Source organism: Oncorhynchus mykiss, chromosome 2 (genome assembly GCF_057628025.1).
Source record: "Oncorhynchus mykiss isolate SJ-2025 chromosome 2, ASM5762802v1, whole genome shotgun sequence".
Taxonomy (NCBI): Eukaryota; Metazoa; Chordata; class Actinopteri; order Salmoniformes; family Salmonidae; genus Oncorhynchus; species Oncorhynchus mykiss.
In genome coordinates this window covers 14,128,449-14,151,978 of record NC_143023.1, presented here as the reverse complement: position 1 = coordinate 14,151,978, position 23,530 = coordinate 14,128,449, and the positions used below count along the sequence as shown (strand labels likewise).

The 23,530-nt window shown below is 47.0% G+C and overlaps 3 protein-coding genes and 1 long non-coding RNA gene across 4 annotated transcripts in view; 2 read left to right on the top strand and 2 right to left on the bottom strand.

Annotated features, from left to right (window-relative positions):
- Positions 1 to 273: 273 nt before the first annotated feature.
- Positions 274 to 6,345, bottom strand: rnf41l (ring finger protein 41, like). The gene is given in 7 exon segments (XM_090189617.1): positions 274 to 765; positions 841 to 961; positions 1,119 to 1,281; positions 3,803 to 3,942; positions 4,149 to 4,355; positions 4,530 to 4,733; positions 6,049 to 6,345. Coding segments are annotated over 5 exon segments (1,017 nt in total). The 5' UTR covers position 4,355; positions 4,530 to 4,733; positions 6,049 to 6,345; the 3' UTR covers positions 274 to 378.
- Positions 2,328 to 2,522, bottom strand: LOC149984861 (uncharacterized). Its single transcript, XR_016484408.1, has 2 exons — positions 2,476 to 2,522; positions 2,328 to 2,426 (listed from the first exon to the last, which is right to left on the bottom strand). It is a non-coding gene; the product is annotated as an uncharacterized LOC149984861 (long non-coding RNA).
- A 96-nt stretch (positions 6,346 to 6,441) lies between the features above and the next one.
- Positions 6,442 to 23,530, top strand: part of LOC110507950 (DNA repair and recombination protein RAD54B) — a 51,292-nt gene continuing 34,203 nt past the window's right edge. Inside the window, exons 1-3 of the mRNA XM_036938620.2 lie at positions 6,442 to 6,554; positions 7,077 to 7,245; positions 8,929 to 9,124. Of these exons, the coding sequence (XP_036794515.2) occupies positions 7,078 to 7,245; positions 8,929 to 9,124 (364 nt within the window). The 5' untranslated portion in view covers positions 6,442 to 6,554; position 7,077. The remainder of the gene's footprint in view (positions 6,555 to 7,076; positions 7,246 to 8,928; positions 9,125 to 23,530) is intronic.
- LOC110507959 (fibrinogen silencer-binding protein) lies at positions 11,485 to 21,955 on the top strand. Its single transcript, XM_036938649.2, has 2 exons — positions 11,485 to 14,506; positions 18,909 to 21,955. The coding sequence occupies exons 1-2, from the start codon at positions 14,091 to 14,093 to the stop codon at positions 19,498 to 19,500; spliced, it is 1,008 nt and encodes a 335-aa protein (XP_036794544.1). The 5' UTR covers positions 11,485 to 14,090; the 3' UTR covers positions 19,501 to 21,955.

Below are 23,530 nucleotides of genomic sequence, written 5' to 3'. Positions count from 1 at the left end.
GCGCTGTCTGGAGTAGTGTGTTAGTGTTCCTCACTGTGGTATGTTAGTATGGATGGATTGATGGTTGGATTGACAGACGGATTGATGCATGGTGTATATGCAATGTAAGAAATCCATGATGAGCTGTATATAATTCCAATCCATTAGAGTAGATGGAGTAAGACTATTGTACCTTAAGAGGACCAGAGATCAGAGGTGTTTCAGCAGACTTTATTTAGGATCTCAGCAGGTTGAGTTGATGCAATGTCACAGGTATCTGCCAATCATCAAGGGTGCGTTCAGGGGATGCCACACCAGATAAAAATGTTTTGAGACGGTACTCAGTACTCAGTACAAACCCAGTACTGAACATAACCCAGTAACATTAGGAATGGCCCCTCAGATGACGGTGACCTCTCTGCTCTTGATGCAGTCGAGGGTAAGGCTGCGGGGGCGGGCCTTGCGTGACCCCTCCCCTGGCTGTGGGGAGGTAGGCAGTTATAAGGCTGGAGTAGGCAAAGCCGAGGGTAGTGATTGGGTAGACGCCTGTGTTAGCCCTGCCCTCAGCAGGCCCCTGGTTGGGTGTTCCACTTGAAGCTGGCTCCTAATTGTCCCGTCTTCTTGATGCAGTCCTCTGATTGGCTCGTCTCTGTTCCGCTGTCCCCTGCATGGCTGCAGGCTCCGGAGCATCTCCAGTAGCTCCCTCTTCTCTAGCTCCGCTTCTGCCAGCTCCTGTCTCCGCAGGCGCTCTGCCCGCACATCACACATCACCCTCGACACCTGGCCCTACACACACACACAGGGATGTGTCATAACACACACACATTCCTATAGGTAGTACATATAATAAGTGTGTGTCACCTTGAGGTCTTCCACCTCGCTCTTCAGCATAGACTCTTTCTGCACCATGTGTCTCCTCTGAGAGTCCAGCCTCGACTCCATCTCACGCCTCACCTCCTCCACCTTACCCAACATCTCTGCCCTGCAACACACACAAACACATGCATGTGTCACAATATACATGCCCTTGAGGTTCTAAAATATTGTAAATATTGGCACAGCTTTGTCAAGGATTTGTTAGGAACGACACAGATATAACATCCTAATATATCTCAATCCATCACCTCAAACACACAAACCTAAGCAGCTCCAATTCTGTTCGTAGCTCCGCAACACAGTTGTGCTGTGATTGGTCTACAGAGAGGAGGGTGTGGGCACAGCCGCTAGGACACGCCCTGCTGCGGAACTCACACTCTAACAGGTGAGACTCTAGACCCCTCCTCTCCACCTGCACCGGACAACCTGGGGAGGTGGAAAGAGGAGTTAAGAAGAGGGATACAGAAAGTAACAGAAAGACGAAGTTAGAGAGCAACACTTGAGACCTACTGAAAGTCTCACTGTCTTTCTCACCCCCAACCCCTTCCTCTACCCCGCTCCGCCTTCCTCTACCTCACTCCACTTTCCGCTACCCCGCTCCACCTTCATCTACCCCGCTCCGCCTTCCTCTACCTCACTCCACTTTCCTCTACCCCGCTCCGCCTTCCTCTACCCCGCTCCGCCTTCTTCTACCCCGCTCCGCCTTCTTCTACCCCGCTCCGCCTTCTTCTACCCCGCTCCGCCTTCTTCTACCCCGCTCCGCCTTCCTCTACCCCGCTCCGCCTTCCTCTACCCCGCTCCGCCTTCCTCTACCCCGCTCCGCCTTCTTCTACCCCGCTCCGCCTTCCTCTACCCCGCTCCGCCTTCCTCTACCCCGCTCCGCCTTCCTCTACTCCGCTCCGCCTTCCTCTACCTCGGTCCGCCTTCATCTACCCCGGTCCGCCTTTATCTACCCCGCTCCGCCTTCATCTACCCCGCTACGCCTTCATCTACCCCGCTCCGCCTTCATCTACCCCGCTCCGCCTTCCTCTACCCCGCTCCACCTTCCTCTACCCCGCTCCACCTTCCTCTACCCCGCTCCACCTTCCTCTACCCCGCTCCACCTTCCTCTACCCCGCTCCACCTTCCTCTACCCCGCTCCACCTTCCTCTAACCCGCTCCACCTTCCTCTACCCCGCTCCACCTTCCTCTACCCCGCTCCACCTTCCTCTACCCCGCTCCACCTTCCTCTACCCCGCTCCACCTTCCTCTACCCCGCTCCACCTTCCTCTACCCCGCTCCACCTTCCTCTACCTTCCTCTAATCATGCAAATGAATGAAACACAATCCAATCCAATACCACACAAATACCACACAAATGCCAACACCCTGATACCTACCGCACTGGTAACATATGTAGTCTCCACCTGCCAACACCCTGATACCTACCGCACTGGTAACATATGTAGTCTCCACCTGCCAACACCCTGATACCTACCGCACTGGTAACATATGTAGTCTCCACCTGCCAACACCCTGATACCTACCGCACTGGTAACATATGTAGTCTCCACCTGCCAACACCCTGATACCTACTGCACTGGTAACATATGTAGTCTCCACCTGCCAACACCCTGATACCTACCGCACTGGTAACATATGTAGTCTCCACCTGCCAACACCCTGATACCTTCCCTCACTGGTAACATATGTAGTCTCCACCTGCCAACACCCTGATACCTACCGCACTGGTAACATATGTAGTCTCCACCTGCCAACACCCTGATACCTACTGCACTGGTAACATATGTAGTCTCCACCTGCCAACACCCTGATACCTACCGCACTGGTAACATATGTAGTCTCCACCTGCCAACACCCTGATACCTACCGCACTGGTAACATATGTAGTCTCCACCTGCCAACACCCTGATACCTACCGCACTGGTAACATATGTAGTCTCCACCTGCCAACACCCTGATACCTACCGCACTGGTAACATATGTAGTCTCCACCTGCCAACACCCTGATACCTACCGCACTGGTAACATATGTAGTCTCCACCTGCCAACACCCTGATACCTACCGCACTGGTAACATATGTAGTCTCCACCTGCCAACACCCTGATACCTACCGCACTGGTAACATATGTAGTCTCCACCTGCCAACACCCTGATACCTACCGCACTGGTAACATATGTAGTCTCCACCTGCCAACACCCTGATACCTACCGCACTGGTAACATATGTAGTCTCCACCTGCCAACACCCTGATACCTACCGCACTGGTAACATATGTAGTCTCCACCTGCCAACACCCTGATACCTACCGCACTGGTAACATATGTAGTCTCCACCTGCCAACAACAAGTCACAGACACGTGAGTGTTCACCCAAACCCCCCCCCCCCCCCATCTGTTGCATTGGCGCTCATCCTCTGGGGGATGTTTCTCATTAAACATGTAGGTGGGATACCTCCCTGAGTAGTTGAATGTTTCCCCAATACAGATCTAGGGTCTTTTATTTGCATTTCACCCATAATCGTAAAGGTTGGGATTTGGTTAAGGTAAGATGATCCTAGATCTGTAGAGCAATTACTACCTGGAGCTAAGGTCATTGTTCATCCCAGCTGGGCTCTGTATGATGTCACCATGACGACTGGTCTACCACCTGCTCCCCTCACACAGGTGGTATATCATTTCTGCTCCGTCTAAACTAAACACACTTCCATGTAGTATACTATACAATTCTCTAATACACTTACACACACACTCTCTCTGTATTGTCATACACTGTAATCAGTGGAGGCTGCTGAGAGGAGGATGGAATGGAGTCAATGAAATGGTATCAACCACAAGGAAACCACATGTTTGTTACCATTCCATTGAATCCATTCCAGGCATTATTATGAGCCGTCCTCCCCTCAGCAGCCTCCACTGACTGTAATACACACAGAGCTGTAGTACCTGTGGAGGAGCAGGATATGAAGGTGAATGGACACTCGTCCTCGTGTATGTGAAGTGTCTCCAGGCAGCAGACGGCATCACAGCCCTGGCCAGAGTTAACACAACGGATCTGGAGCCTGGACAGGTCATTACGCATGTACCTAACACAGACCAGACCAGACAGTGGTTGTTGGAATAACCATATTATAGTGTGTGTATGTTTCTGTGTGAGTGTGTCTGCATGGGTGTTTCTGTGTGTATGTGTCTGCATGGGTGTTTCTGTGTGTATGTGTCTGCATGGGTGTTTCTGTGTGTATGTGTCTGCGTGGGTGTTTCTGTGTGAGTGTTTCTGTGTGAGCGTGTGTACCTGTGCAGTGGTCTCAGAGTGCTGATGTCCAGTGGAAGTCTGTCCTCAGGGCAGGAGTGGTGGTGTATGAGCCAGGAGCTGATGCAGGCGTCGCAGTAGGCATGTTCACAAGGGGCCTGGAGGGGGCGCTCCAACACATCCCGACACACACAGCACAGAAGCCCCTCGTTCACGTACCCCACAAACCTCTCCAGGTCATAACCCATCCTACGGCACACACAGACACACAGATCCATGCAGAGCAAAAACAGCCAGACACCCATACAGCAGCATACAGCAGTGTTAACTTCCTCCTCAATGTTCCTGGTTTTCTCTGTTTTTGAGCCCCTATGACTCTCCATTCTACTGGCATTCTATTTTACAGAATACACTGACCCTTACCTGAGACTGACAGACTCTCCTTCTCTTCCCTCAGTCCTTTCTTCCTCTATGGACCTCTCCTCTCTCCACTTCTTCTCTCTCCTGTCTCTGTAGTTTATCCTAGGTGAGGGTTTCTTCTGGCCCCTCCTCTATTTGCTCTCTCAAGTGCCATGTCTCTGTGGTGAAGTCTCCCTAGCAACAGGGATCCTCTGCCCAGGCAGCCAGCTGCTGGACCGGACCGCAAACAGACAAGAGTTACACACTCACACACACACACACGTTAAGAGCAAGTGATGAAAGGAAGACTAGGCCTACTGTAAGTAATTCTGATGTATCTATTTGTTTTATTCAGACCTTTTGGCGGGATACATCCCTTGGGATGAATCATTATGTTCTACAGGGGGTCCTGATGAAGCAACAAACACATTAAAGGCAGTTCCTTTCAAACAGGAACATGGTGTATCTACAAACATGTTTTCTCCCTCATCCCTTTCCCTCTCTGTCTCTTTGGATGTGGGATTATCATGGATTACGCTCCCCTCTTCTCTGATTGGATTACAAACTCTATGACAACATTCCCACTGCACTCTTACCTCACAGCAGAAATCAAAAAGCAACCCCGAAAGAGTGAGTGAGAGAGTGAGTGAGTGAGTGAGTGAGTGAGTGAGTGAGTGAGGGAGAGAGAGATATTAGCGACACATATTTCCCTCAGATTACACAGACCCACAAAGAATTCTAAAACAAATCCAATTTTGATAAACTCCTAAATCTATTGGGTGAAATACCACAGTGTACCATCACAGCAGCAAGACTTGTGACCTGTTGCCACAAGAAAAGGGCAACCAGTGAAGAACAAACATTGTAAATACAACCTGTATTTATGTTTATTTATTTTCCTTTTTATACTTTAACTATTTTCACATCATTACAACACTGTATATTACATTATATGACATTTGAAATGTCTTCATTCTTTTGGAACTTTTGGGAGTGTGATGTTTACTGTTATTTTTTTATTGTTTATTTCACTTTTGTTTATTATCTATTTCACTTGCTTTGGCAATGTAAGCATATTGGTCCCATGCCAATAAAGCCCTTAAATTGAATTTAAATTGAATTGAGAAAGACAAAGAGAGAGAGAGATGTCAACCAAATAGGCAATAAACAAAGATCTTTCGTAGTTATGATGATGAAATCGCCACCACGTGTCAGCAACACCATAGGATATAAAGCCTAGCTCTCTAGCCTACTACAGCCCACTACTTATACCATGGCCATCGACTATGTGCTTTCAATATGCATTTTTAATATCATGCATTATGATAATATGGAAAATATCAACTCTAGTGTAACTCAATAGCAGTTTATGCATTTCAGTAAAACTTCTGTATTCTGCGATGTTGAATATCAATTCTGCATGCAGCAACCTTCTGACCAGTACCTGCTTTTTGCAATGTGTGGGATTTAGCAGAAATGCTTGCCAGGATGTAATTTATTTGACCATTTATTTGACTTTTATTTTCTAGAGGTGTTTACTTACCACAAACGCTCAGTCCATGACAGATGACTTCTCAATCGGAATCATCATTTAATTGCGCAAACTCCTTCAAATTGACGTGACATTTTATAACACAAATATCCATGCAATCAATATCGATTGGTTTCATAAATGAGTCTGAATGGCCTACTGTAGGGCAGGCAGGCTATTATCGTAAATCGGTGAAATTAACCTTGGAATCAACTGGCGAAAATCAGATTATTTAGATATCAAAATGTACACTCATTTTACCTCTATCGGCACGACACCGGTTGACAGCGGCAGATTGTGTTTCTTATCGCAAGACAACCGAACTAGAGCAAACGCCACCGTTTGGGGGCGCGGGAGTAGAAAACGAGTGCACTCAATAACACTGGACTCCGCCCTCTACGTAACACGTAGCCAATAGCAGTTTACGCCACTTTAGCGGGAGAATTCCTCTCTGAAGAGTTGTGTATCATTGTTTTCTGGTAACTAACTGTAAAGCAGAGGCTTGTTTGACTAAACAGGTATGTATGAAACACACATTTATGCCTTGTGTTATCTTTCCAGCATATTGTCACAAGCTAGTTGGTTGTTATAGACGATGAGATGAAAATGTTGAAGTGTTCAAGGTAGCTCAACTAATTTGGGCTATCTAGCTACACTAACGTTAGCTAACAGTTAACGTAATGTATCTATCTGAACCAACAATGACGTGTATAAACTCATCATTGGTATAAACCCATACATTTCATTGATCTGAACTAACTATTCAAGGGCCATGTACACTGAATGGAAGTAATATATAGCTACGTTATGTAAATCTGTTATTTAACTAGCTGCCTTTTACTAATCAGCTGCTTACTAGAACATTGATTAGCTAGTTAGCTGAATAAGGTGTTACAGTAGGGAACAAAAGCCTGCATACCCAGGACCACTAGTACTTGTTCTCCAGGGGGCTCAGAGTTGGCCACCCCTACCCATAAGCCCTCTTCTAGATGTGAAATGATTAAATCAAATGTTACTAACACCCCCTCACTCACAAACAGGATGCGTCGCTCAGGGGCCCCCAGCCAGGTCTTTGGTAACATGGCGAAGAAGCCCCGATTCGTCCCTCCTGGAGCCTCACTGGCTGGTCGTCCTGATCCCCCTGTGGGTACTCTGCTTGAACCGGAGCCTCTGGCCCCTAAACTCTCCACGGGGAACGTGCTCTACAAGGTGAACACACGGTCCACTTCACTTTCATCCTTAGCCACAAATGTGACCCCTATTACTATTGTAGTAATTAAGGAACTAAGCATAGGAGTCATATTGTAGCTACTTCTCTCTCTAGCCGATGTGAGTAAGACCTTTAACAAATTAACATTCACAAGGCCGCAGGGCCAGACAGATTACCAGGACGCGTACTCAGAGCATGCACTGACCAGCTGGGAAGTCAACTGACATTTTCAACCTCTTCCTGACCCAGTCTGTAATGCCTACATGTTTCAAGCAGATCACCATAGACCATGTGCCCAAGAACTCCAAGGTAACCTGTCTAAATGACTATCGCCATGTAGCATCTGTAGTCATGAAATGCTATGAAAGGCTGGTCATGGCTCACATCAATACCATCATCCCAGACACCCTGGATCCACTCCAGTTCGCATACCTCCCCAACAGATCCACAGATGACACAATCTGTATTGTACTCCACACTGCCCTTACCCACTTGGACAAAAGGAACACCTACGTGAGAAGGCTGTTCATTGACTACATCTCAGCGTTTAACAACATAGTGCCCTCCATGGTCATCACTAAGGTAAGGACCCTGGGACTGAACATCTCCCTCTGCAACTGGATCCTGGACTTCCAGTCAGGGTGCCCCCAGGTGGTGAGGGTAGGCAACAACATCCGCCATGCTCACCCTCAATATGGGGGCCCCTCAGGGGTGCGTGCTTAGTCCACTTCTGTACTCCCTGTTCACCCGCGACTGTGGGTGCGCACGACTCCAACACCATTAAGTTTGCTGACGACATAACGGTGATAGGCCTGATCACCGACAACAATGAGACATCCTATAGGGAGGAGGTCAGAGTCAACAACCTCTCCCTCAATGTCAGCAAGACAAAGGAGCTGATGGTAGACAACAGGAAACGGAGGGCCGAGCACACCCACATTCATATCGACAGGGCTGTAGTGGAGGGGCTGCATCACCACTTGGTATGGCAACTGCTTGGCATCCGACCGCATGGCACTACAGAGGGTAGTGCGTACGACCCAGTACATCACTGGGGCCAAGCTCCCTGCCATCAAGGACCTCTATGCCAAGCCAGAGGAAGGCCTGAAAAATATTCAGACTCCAGCCACCCAAATCATCGACTGTTCTCTCTGCTACTGTACGGCAAGCACTACCAATGCACCAACAGGACCCTGAATAGCTTCTAGCCCCAAGCCATAAGACTGCTAAATAGTTAGTTTAAAAAAACAATTCAATGGTTTACATTTACATTGTAGTCATTTAGTAGAAACTCTTATCCAGAGCTACTTAGTTAGTGCATCCATCTTAAGATAGCTAGGTGGAACAACCACACATCTCAGTCATAGTAAGTACATTTTTCCTGAAAGTAGCTATCAGCAAAGTCAGAGCTAGTAAGGGGGTGTTAGTTAACGAAATGATTTTTTTGGTCAACTTCTCGTTACTCATTGTGTATATATTTTATTATTACGTGTTTTTTCTATTATTTCTCTGTGTGAAGTAAGTAAGCATTTCACTGTTAGTCCAGACCTGTTGTTTACGAAGCATATGACAAATAACATTTTGAATTGATTTGACTTCATCCAAGACTGTGTAAAGGGTTTTACTCATACTGCAACATGTGGACCTTCTCAGACCTATCTAACAGTTCTCCTTCCTTGCAGATCCAGAGGAGCCTCTCAGCCCCTGCACCGCCCCTTGCCCTGCCTGTGAAGGCCTTCAGCCTGGCTAAGAGCAGCCCCCAAGCCCCAGGCTTGTCCAGAGCTCTAGCCAGGGTGCTAGGTGCAGCAGACAGTAAGAAGAACGAGCTAGAGCCTGAAGACCCTTCCTTTACAGAGGAGAACACTGGAGACCCAGCTGGTGAGTCAGACATGGGAGGTGGGGTGGGTTGTGGTGGTGGCACAGTAAACGTTGCCATTGAAACCAGGTATTCCTGGTGTAGATCTAATGCATTTAAATGTGGAGCAGTACTTCTGGTAAGCTTTGGATTTACTCTCTATGTCAAAAGCAGAAATCCTGGTGATGAAAATCACAGATTTATAAAGCAACAAAGTTACTACAAACCAACGATGATGGTAAGAATAGTCAGGAACATTTTGTGTGCCATAAGAAATGCAGTATATTAACTATGTAGCATATATTGTTTACATTTCACTGCTGATATTCTGAAACATTGTTTGAAAGATGCTGGGATTTTGTATAGGTTAACGTATTTTGCCTCATAAAATAGGGATATTTTTTTATTTAAGCAGGCAAGTCAATTAAGAACATACAGTGCCTTCAGAAAGTATTCAGACCCCTTGACTTTTTCCGCACTTTGTTACGTTACAGCCTTATTCTAAAATTGATTAAATAAAAACAAATCCTCAGCCCACCCCATAATGACAAACCGAAAACAGGTTTTTCAAACATTTTCTAAATTTATACAAAATTTAAAACCGATACCTTATTTACATAAGTATTCAGACCTTTGCTATGAGATTCGAAATTGAGCTCAGGTGCATCCTGTTTCCATTGAGCATCCTTGAGATGTTTCTACAACTTGGAGTCCACCTGTGGTAAATTCAGTTGTTTGGACATGATTTAGAAAGGCACACACCTGTCTATGTAAGGTCTCACAGTCAAAGGAATTGTCCGTAGAGCTCCGAGACAGGATTGTGTCGAGGCACAGATCTAGAGAAAGGGTACCAAAACATTTCTGGAGCATCGAAGGTCTCCAAGTACACAGTGGCCTCCATCATTCTTAAATGGAAGAAGTTTGGACTCTTCCTAGAGCTGGCCACCCGGCTAAACTGAGCAATCGGAGGAGAAGGGCCTTGGTCAAGGAGGTGACCAAGAACCCAAAGGTTACTCTGACAAAAGGCCAGTGTTCCTCTGTGGAGATGGGAGAACCTTCCAGAGGGACAACAATCTTTCTGGCCGTTATGGTAGCCGGAAGCCATTCCTCAGTAAAAGGCACATGACAGCCCGTTTGAGGTTTGCCAAAAGGCACCTAGAGATTCTCAGACCATGAGAAACAAGATTCTCTGATCTGATGAAACCAAAATGTAACTCTTTGGCCTGAATGCCAAGTGTCACGTCTGGAAGATACCTGGCACCATCTCCAGTGAAGCATTATGGTGGCAGCATCATGCTGTGGGGATGTTTTTCAACGGCAGGGACTGGGAGACTAGTCAGGATCGAGGCAAAGGTGAACGGAGCAAAGTACAGAGGTCCTTGTTGAAAACCTGCTCCAGAGCTCTCAGGATGTCAGACTGGGGTGAAGGTTCACCTTCCAACAGGACAACGACCCTAAGCACAAAGCCAAGACAACGCAGCAGTGACTTTGGGACAAGTATCTGAATGTCCTTGAGTGGCCCAGCCAGAGCCCGGACTTGAACCTGATTGAACATCTCTGGAGAGACTTGAAAATAACTGTGCAGCAACGTTCCCCATCTAACCTGACAGAGCTTGAGAGGATCTGCAGAGAAAAAATACAGGTGTGCCAAGCTTGTAGCGTCATACCCTAGAAGACTTGAGGCTGTAATCGCTGCCAAAGGTGCTTCAACAAAGTACTGAGTAAAGGGTCTGAATACTTATGTAAATGTATTATTTCAGTAAAATAAATATCTAAATGAGCAAACATTTCTAAAAACCTGTTTTTGCTGTCATTATGGGGTATTGTGTGTAGATTGATGAGGAGAAAAAAAGTGATTTAATCAATTTGACATTAAGGCTGTAACCTAACAAAATGTGGAAAAAGTCAAGGGGTCTGAATACTTTCTGAAGGCACGGTATACTTATTTACAATGACGGCTTAGCAAGAGGCAAAAAGGCTAAACTTTCCAGTTTGAGTGTGTGTTGCAGCTTGTTCCAGTCGCTAGCTGCAGCGAACTGAAAAGAGCAGCGACCCAGGGATGTGTGTGCTTTGGGGACCGTTAACAGAATGTGACTGGCAGAATGGGTGTTATTTGTATTGTTTTATTTAACCTTTTATTTAACTGGTCAGTTAAGAACAAATTCATATTTTACAATGATGGCCTACCCCGGACAAACCCTCCCCTAACCCGGACGACACTGGACCAATTTGTGCGCCGCCCTATGGGATTCCTGATCACGGTCAGTTGTGATACAGCCTGGGATCGAACCAGGCTCTGTAGTGGCGCCTCTAGCACTGAGATGCAGTACCTTAGACCGCTGCACCACTCGGTAGGGTTGCAGTGGGTATCTCAGATGGGGCAAGTGATGGCTAAGAGGGTTTTATAAATAAGCATCAACCAGTGGGCCTTGCACTGGATATACAGAGACTGCCAGTTTACAGAGTACCGTGATGTGTCCTATAAGGAGCATTGTTGGCAAATCTGAAGGCCGACTGGTAAAGAACATCTAGCTGCTCGAGAGTACCTTTACCTGCCGATCTATACATTTCACCTCCGTAATTTAGCATGGGTAGGATGGTCATCTGAATCAGGGTTAGTTTGGCAGCTGGGTGAAAGATGAGTGATTACGATAGAGGAAACCAAGTCTAGATTTAACCTTTGGGTTATTTCCAATGTGGTCCTTGATGTAAAAGACAGGAAAAGATGCGACCTCCGACAAGACATCAAACATGCAAAAGGACAATATAGGAGGACGGTGGAATCCTATTGCATCGGCTCCGACGCTCGTCATATTTGGCAGGGCTTGCACACGATAACGGATTACCTTGGGAAACAGCCATGAGTTGCCTAGCGATGCAGAACTCCCAAACGAGCTCCATGCCTTCCGTGAAAGCCCCTGTTTTTCCAGATGACTGAGCTCTCGCTCTCCGTAGCCGATGTGAGTAAAATGTTTAAACAGGTTCACAATCACAAGGCCGGAATACCAGAGCGTGTTCATCAAAGCATGCGCTGACCAGCTGGCAAGTGTCTTAACAGAAATGTTCAATCTCTCCTTGTCCCAGACTGGAATGTCAACACGTTTCAAGCTGACCACCATTGTCCCTGTTTCTGAGATCTCCAAGGTAACCTGCCTAAATGACTGTAGTCTTGTGGCACTCACATCTGTAATTATGAAGTCCAAGGCTGGTCATGACACACATCAACACCATCATCACAGACACCCTAAACCCACTCCAATTCACATACCATCCCAACAGATCCACAGATGATGCAATCTTGCACTTCACACTACCCTCTTCCACCTGGAGGGGAAATAACTGACAATGCTGTTCATAGACTACAGCTCAGTGTTCAACACCATAGTCCCCCTCCAAGCTCCTCACCAAGCTAGGGACCCTGGGACTGAACCCTGGGACGGGACCCTGGGACGGGACCCTGGGACTGAACCCTGGGACTGAACCCTGGGACTGAACCCCTCCCTCTGCAACTTAACCACAAAGCACTACAGAGGTTGGTGCGGCAACCCAGTGCATCACTGGGGCCATGCTCCCTACCATCCAGGACCTCTATATCAGAGGAAGGCCTGAAAAATTGCCAAAGACTCCAGCCACCCTAACTATAGACTGTTTACTCTGCTACCGTCTGGCAAACGGTATTGGAGCACCAGCTCTCAGACCCACAGGCTCAGTTAAAAAGCTGTTCATTTTTGTCAGCCTGATTTAGGCCTTAGCCGATTTTCGTTGGTGTATTTTAGTTTTGACTACAAATTAAATTATTTTTTATTTGCAAACCCTCACGTGTGCCTGGACTGGAGAATATTTTATGCCACTTAACACCTATTTGTGGTTATAATTTTTCCTTGAAACCAAGATCATGTATATGCTGCTTTAGAAATGCAGCAAACCGATATCGCCTTTCAAAGGTGAGCGACATTTAGTCTATCCATTTAGGACTGGCAGGGATTTATTTGATGCTCTGGCTTGGGCTTCAGTGAAACAAACACACACTGAATGAAGCCTAGCCAACTGTAACAAGCCTATGTTTTAATGACAGCAGGTCCAGCATTATGCAAATGAGCGTGGGTAGTGCAGCGGCAGCGCGAGGCAGATTAGAGCTGTGCCTGGGATCAGTGAGCACACGCGCTCTATCCCCCTCCCTCTCAGAGCAACTAGTGCCTCTGTCTGTCTCTCCTTTCTCCGCTTTTCCTCTCTCTTTAGCTTTTCACTAGTTTTTCCCTCATTCTGTTGTTCCCGTCGGCGGATGATTCGTGTGTTTCTCTTTGAGAAGCAGCTCTGATTTTCCTTTGTGTAAAATAATCGCGCATTCGCACGGACTCGCGCTGCGCGCACACCGCTCCGGTTAAACCAGCGCCGTTTCCTCTTTTCTAGTTAAACGGAAATAAGAATAAAGAAAATGCATCATTACAATTTCATCGGTATTTCCCCATGTAAGCACACACACTCCCCCCGTATGTTAGTATTTGGTGTATAGCACTTAGAACGAGCGCTGGTTTGAGGTTTAGAGAGACCGGGCTGTAAGTAGGTCGGGCTGGGTTTAAGCGGCTTTAGCCTGCGTCAGCCTAAGCTGGGAGGAATTCACCCAAAGCCCTCCGCGGTAGGCGGGGGCCTAAACGAGGCTGGCCTAGTTAAGCCTGATTCTTATTGTTGCCCGTGTGTGTTGTGTAACACAGAGCAGAGAAGACCTCGGATGAGAGAGAGTACATGCGTTAGACAGACTGTTTGATTGAGAATCCATGAAGGGGGAGAAAGAAGAGGGACAAGGAAGAGAGTGAGTGAGAGTTAAACCAGTATTAGCCTGAGCCTCATCACAGAACAGAAAGAAAAGGGAGGTAGAGAACCAGACCAAATCTCAAAAGAAAGAGGAATATAAGCGAGATATTGTGTTGAGTTAGTGCTGGTGTCTAGGCCTGGCTCGGTCCATTCTGGTTCCCTGGGCTATGTTCTAAGATGGCGTCTGGGTCCGTCTACATGTCGTCCAGTATGGTGGGTAAGGCTCGCTCCTCCAACTTCACCCTGTCTGAGAAACTGGACCTGCTGAAGCTGGTCCGCCCACACATTCTCATCCTGGAGGAGCACACCAACAAGCACGCTGTCATCGTGGACAAGAACAAATGCTGGGACACAGTGTCTGATCAGTACAACGTCCTGGGGGGGGACAGGCCCCCCCGCACTGCCCAGGGCCTACGCACCCTCTACAAGAGGCTGAAGGAGTCAGCCAAACAGGAAGTGATGCAACGGAGACACGCCCAGCCAGAGTACAGAGGAAGTATATCTGAACCAACCAGGAGAGTGATGGAGATGATACCTCACCTTTTCCATCATGGCGCTATCCACCATGATAAAGACCCAGCGACGATGCACAGGTGAGACACACACACACAGGCTGCTCTGTACAGCTCTCAGAGAGGTGAGGGGCTGCTATACTAGTAATTAGAGGGGAGGGGCTGCTCTGTAGAGCTCTACTAGTAACTAGAGGAGAGGGGAGGGGCTGCTCTGTAGAGCTCTACTAGTAACTAGAGGAGAGGGGAGGGGCTGCTCTGTAGAGCTCTACTAGTAATTAGAGGGGAGGGGAGGGGTTTCTCTGTAGAGCTCTACTAGTAACTAGAGGAGAGGGGAGGGGCTGTTCTACTAGAGAGGGGAGGGGCTGCTCTGTAGAGCTCTACTAGTAACTAGAGGGGAGGGGATGCTCTACTAGTAACTAGAGGGGAGGGGAGGGGCTGCTCTGTAGAGCTCTACTAGTAACTAGAGGAGAGGGGAGGGGCTGCTCTGTAGAGCTCTACTAGTAATTAGAGGGGAGGGGAGGGGTTTCTCTGTAGAGCTCTACTAGTAACTAGAGGAGAGGGGCTGCTCTGTAGAGCTCTACTAGTAACGAGAGGGGAGGGGCTGCTCTGTAGAGCTCTACTAGAGAGGGGAGGGGCTGCTCTGTAGAGCTCTACTAGTAACTAGAGAGGGGAGGGGCTGCTCTGTGGAGCTCTACTAGTAACTAGAGGGGAGGAGCTGCTCTGTAGAGCTCTACTAGTAACGAGAGGGGAGGGGCTGCTCTGTAGAGCTCTACTAGTAACGGGAGGGGCTGCTCTGTAGAGCTCTACTAGTAACTAGTGGGAAGGGGAGGGCTGCTCTACTAGAGAGGGGAGGGGTTGCTTTGTAGAGCTCTACTAGTAACTAGAGGAGAGGCGCTGCTCTGTAGATTTCTACTAGGGAGGAGCTGCTCTGTAGAGCTCTACTAGTAATTATAGGGGAGGGGCTTCTCTGTAGAACTCTACTAGGGAGTGGCTGCTCTGTAGAACTGAACACAGAGCTAACCTCAATCAGTTTACACATGCACACATACACACTCCTCATGCTCACACTCTTGACCTCAGAACAGCCTCAATTCGTCAGGGCATGGACTCTACAAGGTGTTCCACAGGGATTATGGACCATAGTTGTCTGGTTGACTGGATGTCCTTTGGGTGGTGGACCATTATTGATACAAACTGTTGAGTGTGAAAAACCCAGCAGCATTGCAGTTCTTGACACGTACAGGTGCATCTGGCACCTACTACCATACCCTGTTTAAAGGTTCTTACATTTTATGTCTTGCCCATTCATCCTCTGAATGGCACACATTCTCAATTGTCTCAAGGCTTAAAATCCCCCTTTAACCTGTCTCCTCCCTTTCATCTACACTGATTTCAGGCAGATTTAAAAAATGACATCAATAAGGGATCATAGTTTTCATCTAGATTCACCTGGTAAGTCTGTCATGGAAAGAGCATTTGTTCTTAATGTTTTGTACACTCAGTGTATCATTTATATGATAGTTCCAGTTTTAAGTAAGACAACAAACAAAATGTGCGTTTACAGCACCTTACACGTCACGTTTACAGCACCTTACACGTCACGTTTACAGCACCTTACACGTCACGTTTACAGCACCTTACACGTCGCGTTTACAGCACCTTACACGTCATGTTTACAGCACCTTACACGTCACGTTTACAGCACCTTACACGTCACGTTTACAGCACCTTACACGTCACGTTTACAGCACCTTACACGTCATGTTTACAGCACCTTACACGTCATGTTTACAGCACCTTACACGTCATGTTTACAGCACCTTACACGTCATGTTTACAGCACCTTACACGTCACGTTTACAGCACCTTACACGTCACGTTTACAGCACCTTACACGTCATGTTTACAGCACCTTATACGTCATGTTTACAGCACCTTACACGTCACGTTTACAGCACCTTACACGTCACGTTTACAGCACCTTACACGTCACGTTTACAGCACCTTATACGTCATGTTTACAGCACCTTATACGTCACGTTTACAGCACCTTATACGTCATGTTTACAGCACCTTACACGTCACGTTTACAGCACCTTATACGTCACGTTTACAGCACCTTATACGTCATGTTTACAGCACCTTACACGTCACGTTTACAGCACCTTACACGTCACGTTTACAGCACCTTACACGTCACGTTTACAGCACCTTACACGTCACGTTTACAGCACCTTACACGTCGCGTTTACAGCACCTTACACGTCGCGTTTACAGCACCTTACACGTCGCGTTTACAGCACCTTACACGTCACGTTTACAGCACCTTACACGTCACGTTTACAGCACCTTACACGTCACGTTTACAGCACCTTACACGTCGCGTTTACAGCACCTTACACGTCGCGTTTACAGCACCTTACACGTCGCGTTTACAGCACGTTACACGTCGCGTTTACAGCACGTTACACGTCGCGTTTACAGCACCTTACACGTCGCGTTTACAGCACCTTACACGTCGCGTTTACAGCACCTTACACGTCGCGTTTACAGCACCTTACACGTCGCGTTTACAGCACCTTACACGTCACGTTTACAGCACCTTACACGTCGCGTTTACAGCACCTTACACGTCGCGTTTACAGCACCTTACACGTCGCGTTTACAGCACCTTACACGTCGCGTTTACAGCACCTTACACGTCGCGTTTACAGCACCTTACACGTCGCGTTTACAGCACCTTACACGTCGCGTTTACAGCACCTTACACGTCGCGTTTACAGCACCTTACACGTCGCGTTTACAGCACCTTACACGTCACGTTTACAGCACCTTACACGTCACGTTTACAGCACCTTACACGTCACGTTTACAGCACCTTACACGTCACGTTTACAGCACCTTACACGTCACGTTTACAGCACCTTACACGTCACGTTTACAGCACCTTACACGTCACGTTTACAGCACCTTACACGTCACGTTTACAGCACCTTACACGTCACGTTTACAGCACCTTACACGTCAGGTTTACAGCACCTTACACGTCGCGTTTACAGCACCTTACACGTCGCGTTTACAGCACCTTACACGTCGCGTTTACAGCACCTTACACGTCGCGTTTACAGCACCTTACACGTCGCGTTTACAGCACCTTACACGTCGCGTTTACAGCACCTTACACGTCGCGTTTACAGCACCTTACACGTCGCGTTTACAGCACCTTACACGTCGCGTTTACAGCACCTTACACGTCGCGTTTACAGCACCTTACACGTCGCGTTTACAGCACCTTACACGTCGCGTTTACAGCACCTTACACGTCGCGTTTACAGCACCTTACACGTCGCGTTTACAGCACCTTACACGTCGCGTTTACAGCACCTTACACGTCGCGTTTACAGCACCTTACACGTCGCGTTTACAGCACCTTACACGTCGCGTTTACAGCACCTTACACGTCGCGTTTACAGCACCTTACACGTCGCGTTTACAGCACCTTACACGTCACGTTTACAGCACCTTACACGTCACGTTTACAGCACCTTACACGTCACGTTTACAGCACCTTACACGTCACGTTTACAGCACCTTACACGTCACGTTTACAGCACCTTACACGTCACGTTTACAGCACCTTACACGTCGCGTTTACAGCACCTTACTCGTCGCGTTTACAGCACCTTACACGTCGCGTTTACAGCACCTTACACGTCATGTTTACAGCACCTTACACCCCATTCACTCTGTCCAGTTCAAAATATATTTGAGTTGTGGAGATGAGTCTATCAAACCCGCTTTTCAAGAGGCAGAAAGTCAACAATCTGGTCAATTCTCATTTGAAACGTAGGAGAGGTGTTAGCCCACAGTAGGAGAATGCATTCTTTAGCAAAGTATGAGATGGTCATGAAAAGGGTTTTAAGAAGAATGTTTTTGACCATCCCGAAGACCGGTTGTGTTTCTACACAGCCGGTCTTCTACACCTGCATTTCTTGTTGTTTGGGGTTTTAGGCTGGGTTTCTGTACAGCACTTTGTGACATCGGCTGATGTAAAAAGGGCTTGATAAATACATTTGATTGATTGAATACTCTCAATACCCCCACCTAGTGCCACTTATACATGTATGGCTGTAGTAATAAAGCTGTATTCTATTCCATATTCTCTCTGTAGGGTGATGTATAATGAGACAGTAATAAATATGTATTATTCTGTTTATCTGCAGGGTGATGTATAATGAGACAGTAATAAATATGTATTATTCTGTTAATCTGCAGGGTGATGTATAATGAGACAGTAATAAAGATGTATTTTTCTGTTAATCTGCAGGGTGATGTATAATGAGACAGTAATAAATATGTATTATTCTGTTTATCTGCAGGGTGATGTATAATGAGACAGTAATAAAGATGTATTTTTCTGTTAATCTGCAGGGTGATGTATAATGAGACAGTAATAAAGCTGTATGATTCTGTTTATCTGCAGGGTGATGTATAAGCATGACTCTCCCATGGAGCAACCTGGCAGCAGCTCCTCCCTCCCAGACTACCCATCAAACCCCGTCACCCACCACCTGGACCAGGATGTGGTCAGGCTGGACCAGGATGTGGTCAGGCTGGACCAGGATGTGGTCAGGCTGGACCAGGACGTGGACGTGAAGCCTCCGCCAGACCTGACCATCCTCTCCACGCGTGTGGGGGTGGTGCTAGGAGGAGAGGGGGCAGAGGAGGAAGATGAGGACTTGGGCAGTGTCCATGGTTATGACGGCTCCCTCTCTCCCTGCCCATCCTCTGTCGTCCTGCCCCTCTCCACCTCACCCGTTCCACTGCAACGTGACCTTTACCTTCATGACCACTACCCCCGCCGTGACCCTGACAGGCTCCGTCCCCTTCAGCTGGCCAAGGAGGAGCACGAGCAGGTCATGACCAATCACAGAAAGATGGGCGTATACCTGGAGGAGAAGAGGGAGGGGCTAAAGAGGAAGCAGGAACTGGAGGAGGAGCTTCTGAGAGCAAAAATCAAAGTAGAGAAACTGAGGGCAGCCAGGCTGAGACATGGACTTCCACTGCCCCTATAACTAACACACCCATGGCCTGACTGGGCTGACCATATGGAACTCAGGAGGATGCTCTGAACTGTTTCTATGTCTGTGTTTAGTGTGTGGAAGAGGGGTTTGGCCTGAGAAATCATGTTTGTGTGATGAACAGTGAGTTTGAGGGAGGATTTCAAGGTCCAATGCAGCCTTCTCAATCTCAAATCATTTCTGGGTAACAATGAATTACATTACTGTGATTGTTTTCTATTAAAATGCTCAAAAAGAGACAAAAATAGATTTTTAGCAAAGTTCAATTTCTCAAGTAAGAATTTTGCTAGGATTGTCTGCGAGTGGTCTGAGTGGGGAGGGGAAAATTGATAACAAACTATTATTGGCTGAACGGTTTTCAACTCTCTTTCTTATTGGTCTATTAACACATTTATGGTGATGTCACCAGGCAGGCCAAAACTCCATCCCACCAAAATAGGCTGACATTTCAGCCGATCTTTTCTAACAAGCTAAAAAGGCATTATCATAGTTTTCACCATTTCACATTATTCCAATCTCATAGTGTGGAAATATACAGTACCAGTCAGAAGTTTAGACACATCTACTAATTCAATTGTACTATTTTCTACATTGTAGAATAATAGTGAAGACATCAAAACTATGAAATAACACATTGATTTTTTTTTAAACAAACACATATTGCACTAAAAAAGTGTTCGACAAATCTAAATATATTTTATATTCTTCGAAGTAGCCACCCTTTTGTCTTGATGACAGCTTTGCACACTCTTGGCATTCTCTCAAACAGCTTCATGAGGAATGCTTTTCCAACAGTCTTGAAGGAGTTCCCACAAATGCTGACTACTTGTTGGCTGCTTTTCCTCCACTCTGAAGTCCAACTCATCCCAAACCATCTCAATTGGGTTGAGGTCGGGTGATTGTGGAGGCCAGGTCAGCTGATGCTGCACCATCTCTCTCCTTGGTCAAATAGCCCTTACACAGCCTGGAAGTGTGTTTTAGGTCATTGTCCTGTTGAAATACTAATGATAGTCCCACTAAGCGCAAACCAGATGGGATGGCGTATCGCTGCAGAATGCTGTGGTAACTATGCTGGTTAAGTGTGCCTTAAATTCTAAATTAATCACAGATAGTGTCATGAGCAAAGCACCATCACACCTCCTCCTCCATGCTTCACGGTGGAAACCACACATGCGGAGATCATCCATTCACCTACTCTGCGTCTCACAAAGACATGGCGGTTGGAACCAAAAATCTCAAAATTGGACTCATCAGAGCAAAGAACAGATTTCCACCAGTCTAATGTCCATTTCCCGTGGTTCTTGGCCCAAAAAAGTATCTTCTTATTGGTGTCCTTTAGTAGTGTTTTTTTTGCAGCAATTAGACCATGAAGGCCTGATTCAAGCAGTCTCCTCTGAACAGTTGATATTGAGATGTGTCTGTTACTTGAACTCTGTGAAGCACTTATTTGGGCTGCATTTTCTGAGGCTGGTAACTCTAATGAACTTATCCTCTGCAGCAGAGGTAACTCTGGGTCTTCATTTCCTGTGGCAGTCTTAATGGGAGCCAGTTTCATCATAGCGCTTGATGGTTTTTTGCGACTCCACTTGAAGAAACTTTCAAAGTTCTTAATGTTCCCTATTGACTGACCTTCATGTCTTAAAGTAATGATGGACTGTCGTTTCTCTTTGCTTATTTGAGCTGTTCTTGCCATAATATGGACTTGGTCTTTTACCAAATAGGGATATCTTCTGTATACCACCCCAACCTTGTCACAACACAACTGATTGCCTCAAACACAATAAGAAGGAGCTAATTGTTTTAACAAGGCACACCTGTTAATGGGAATGCTTTCCAGGTGACTACCTCATGAAGCTGGTTGAGAGAATGCCAAGTGTGTGCGAAGCTGTCATCAAGGCAAAAGGTGGCTATGTTTTAAGAATCTAAAGTATATTTAGATTTGTTTAACACTTTGTTTGGTTACTACATGTCTTCATTTCATAGTTTGGATGTCTTCGCTATTCTACAATGTAGAAAATAGTAAAAATGAAGAAAAACCATTGAATGAGTATTTGTGTCCAAACTTTTGACTGGTACTGTATATAAAACACAGGGAAATCTAGTTTTGCACTGGGCCTTTTGAACAGTGTATTTGCATAAGGAAGTGTGTGTTTTGAGTGAGGATTTAAACGGTGTGTTTGCGTGTGGGACAGTGTGTGTGGTGACTACGGTTGAGTTATGACTGGAGTTAAAGACAATACAGATCTCTGCTTTTGTCAGACGAGAGGCGCTATTTTGACTGGTTTCATTTGGTTCAAAACCCTGTGTTGCTTTACCATCCCATTAGGAGGGAAGGTGATAGGTGATGAGGGGGTTTTAGAAGGGGGTGTTGCTGTTACAGTGGTGTGATGTTCAGTGTTTGTTGTTCAGATCTGTGGTTTCATTGTTTTCTATTAAAATAGTTTTTCTAGTTTGGTTTTGTGCTTTATCATCTTCCTCTTCCCTTCTCCAACCTCCCCTTCTCTATCCCTCTCTCTTCCCTTCTCCAACCTCCCCTTCTCTATCCCTTTCTCTTCCCTTCTCCAACCTCCCCTTCTCTATCCCTCTCTCTTCCCTTCTCCAACCTCCCCTTCTCTATCCCTCTCTTCCCTTCTCCAACCTCCCCTTCTCTATCCCTCTCTCTTCCCTTCTCCAACCTCCCCTTCTCTATCCCTCTCTCTTCCCTTCTCCAACCTCCCCTTCTCTATCCCTCTCTCTTCCCTTCTCCAACCTCCCCTTCTCTATCCCTCTCTCTTCCCTTCTCCAACCTCCCCTTCTCTATCCCTCTCTCTTCCCTTCTCCAACCTCCCCTTCTCTATCCCTCTCTCTTCCCTTCTCCAACCTCCCCTTCTCTATCCCTCTCTCTTCCCTTCTCCAACCTCCCCTTCTCTATCCCTCTCTCTTCCCTTCTCCAACCTCCCCTTCTCTATCCCTCTCTCTTCCCTTCTCCAACCTCCCCTTCTCTATCCCTCTCTCTTCCCTTCTCCAACCTCCCCTTCTCTATCCCTCTCTCTTCCCTTCTCCAACCTCCCCTTCTCTATCCCTCTCTCTTCCCTTCTCCAACCTCCCCTTCTCTATCCCTCTCTCTTCCCTTCTCCAACCTCCCCTTCTCTATCCCTCTCTCTTCCCTTCTCCAACCTCCCCTTCTCTATCCCTCTCTCTTCCCTTCTCCAACCTCCCCTTCTCTATCCATCTCTCTTCCCTTCTCCAACCTCCCCTTCTCTATCCCTCTCTCTTCCCTTCTCCAACCTCCCCTTCTCTATCCCTCTCTCTTCCCTTCTCCAACCTCCCCTTCTCTATCCCTCTCTCTTCCCTTCTCCAACCTCCCCTTCTCTATCCCTCTCTCTTCCCTTCTCCAACCTCCCCTTCTCTATCCCTCTCTCTTCCCTTCTCCAACCTCCCCTTCTCTATCCCTCTCTCTTCCCTTCTCCAACCTCCCCTTCTCTATCCATCTCTCTTCCCTTCTCCAACCTCCCCTTCTCTATCCCTCTCTCTTCCCTTCTCTATCCCTCTCTCTTCCCTTCTCCAACCTCCCCTTCTCTATCCCTCTCTCTTCCCCTCTTCTTTAGCCCCTCGCCCCCATATATCTCTCCTCACCTTTCCCCTTCGGTCTGGACTCAATATGAATTTATCTTCACTGTAAGGCTGCTACGTGTAAGAGTGAATGTTTAATTCAGATCCTGTCTGCAGGTAACTGTTACACTAGTGAAGAAGTGAGGTAAAGCACAGATGCAGTGATGCTTAACAACTACAGTGACTATACAGTCCTAATATGGTATTTTTTTAGAAGAAACTGGATTAAATGTTTCTCTGTAAGGCAAGGGAGACCCTCTATAGAGAAATATAGTGAAATGGCTTGGACAGCCTCTTGCGGCCCAGGGCTGATGTCTCATCCTGGGCATGGGCACTGTAGGAAAGTCCCAGGCTGCAAGTAGAGTGGAGGCCTCAGTGAAGTAGCAACCTCTGCTGGTGAACATGTGAACTGCCACTCAGCAGATCTTGCTTA

Coding starts and splice junctions, on each gene's coding strand:
- LOC110507959 (XM_036938649.2), top strand. CDS start 14,091: ATGGCGTCTGGGTCCGTCTACATGTCGTCCAGTATGGTGGGTAAGGCT. Junction 14,507..18,908: donor GACCCAGCGACGATGCACAG/GTGAGACACACA, acceptor GTTTATCTGCAG/GGTGATGTATAAGCATGACT.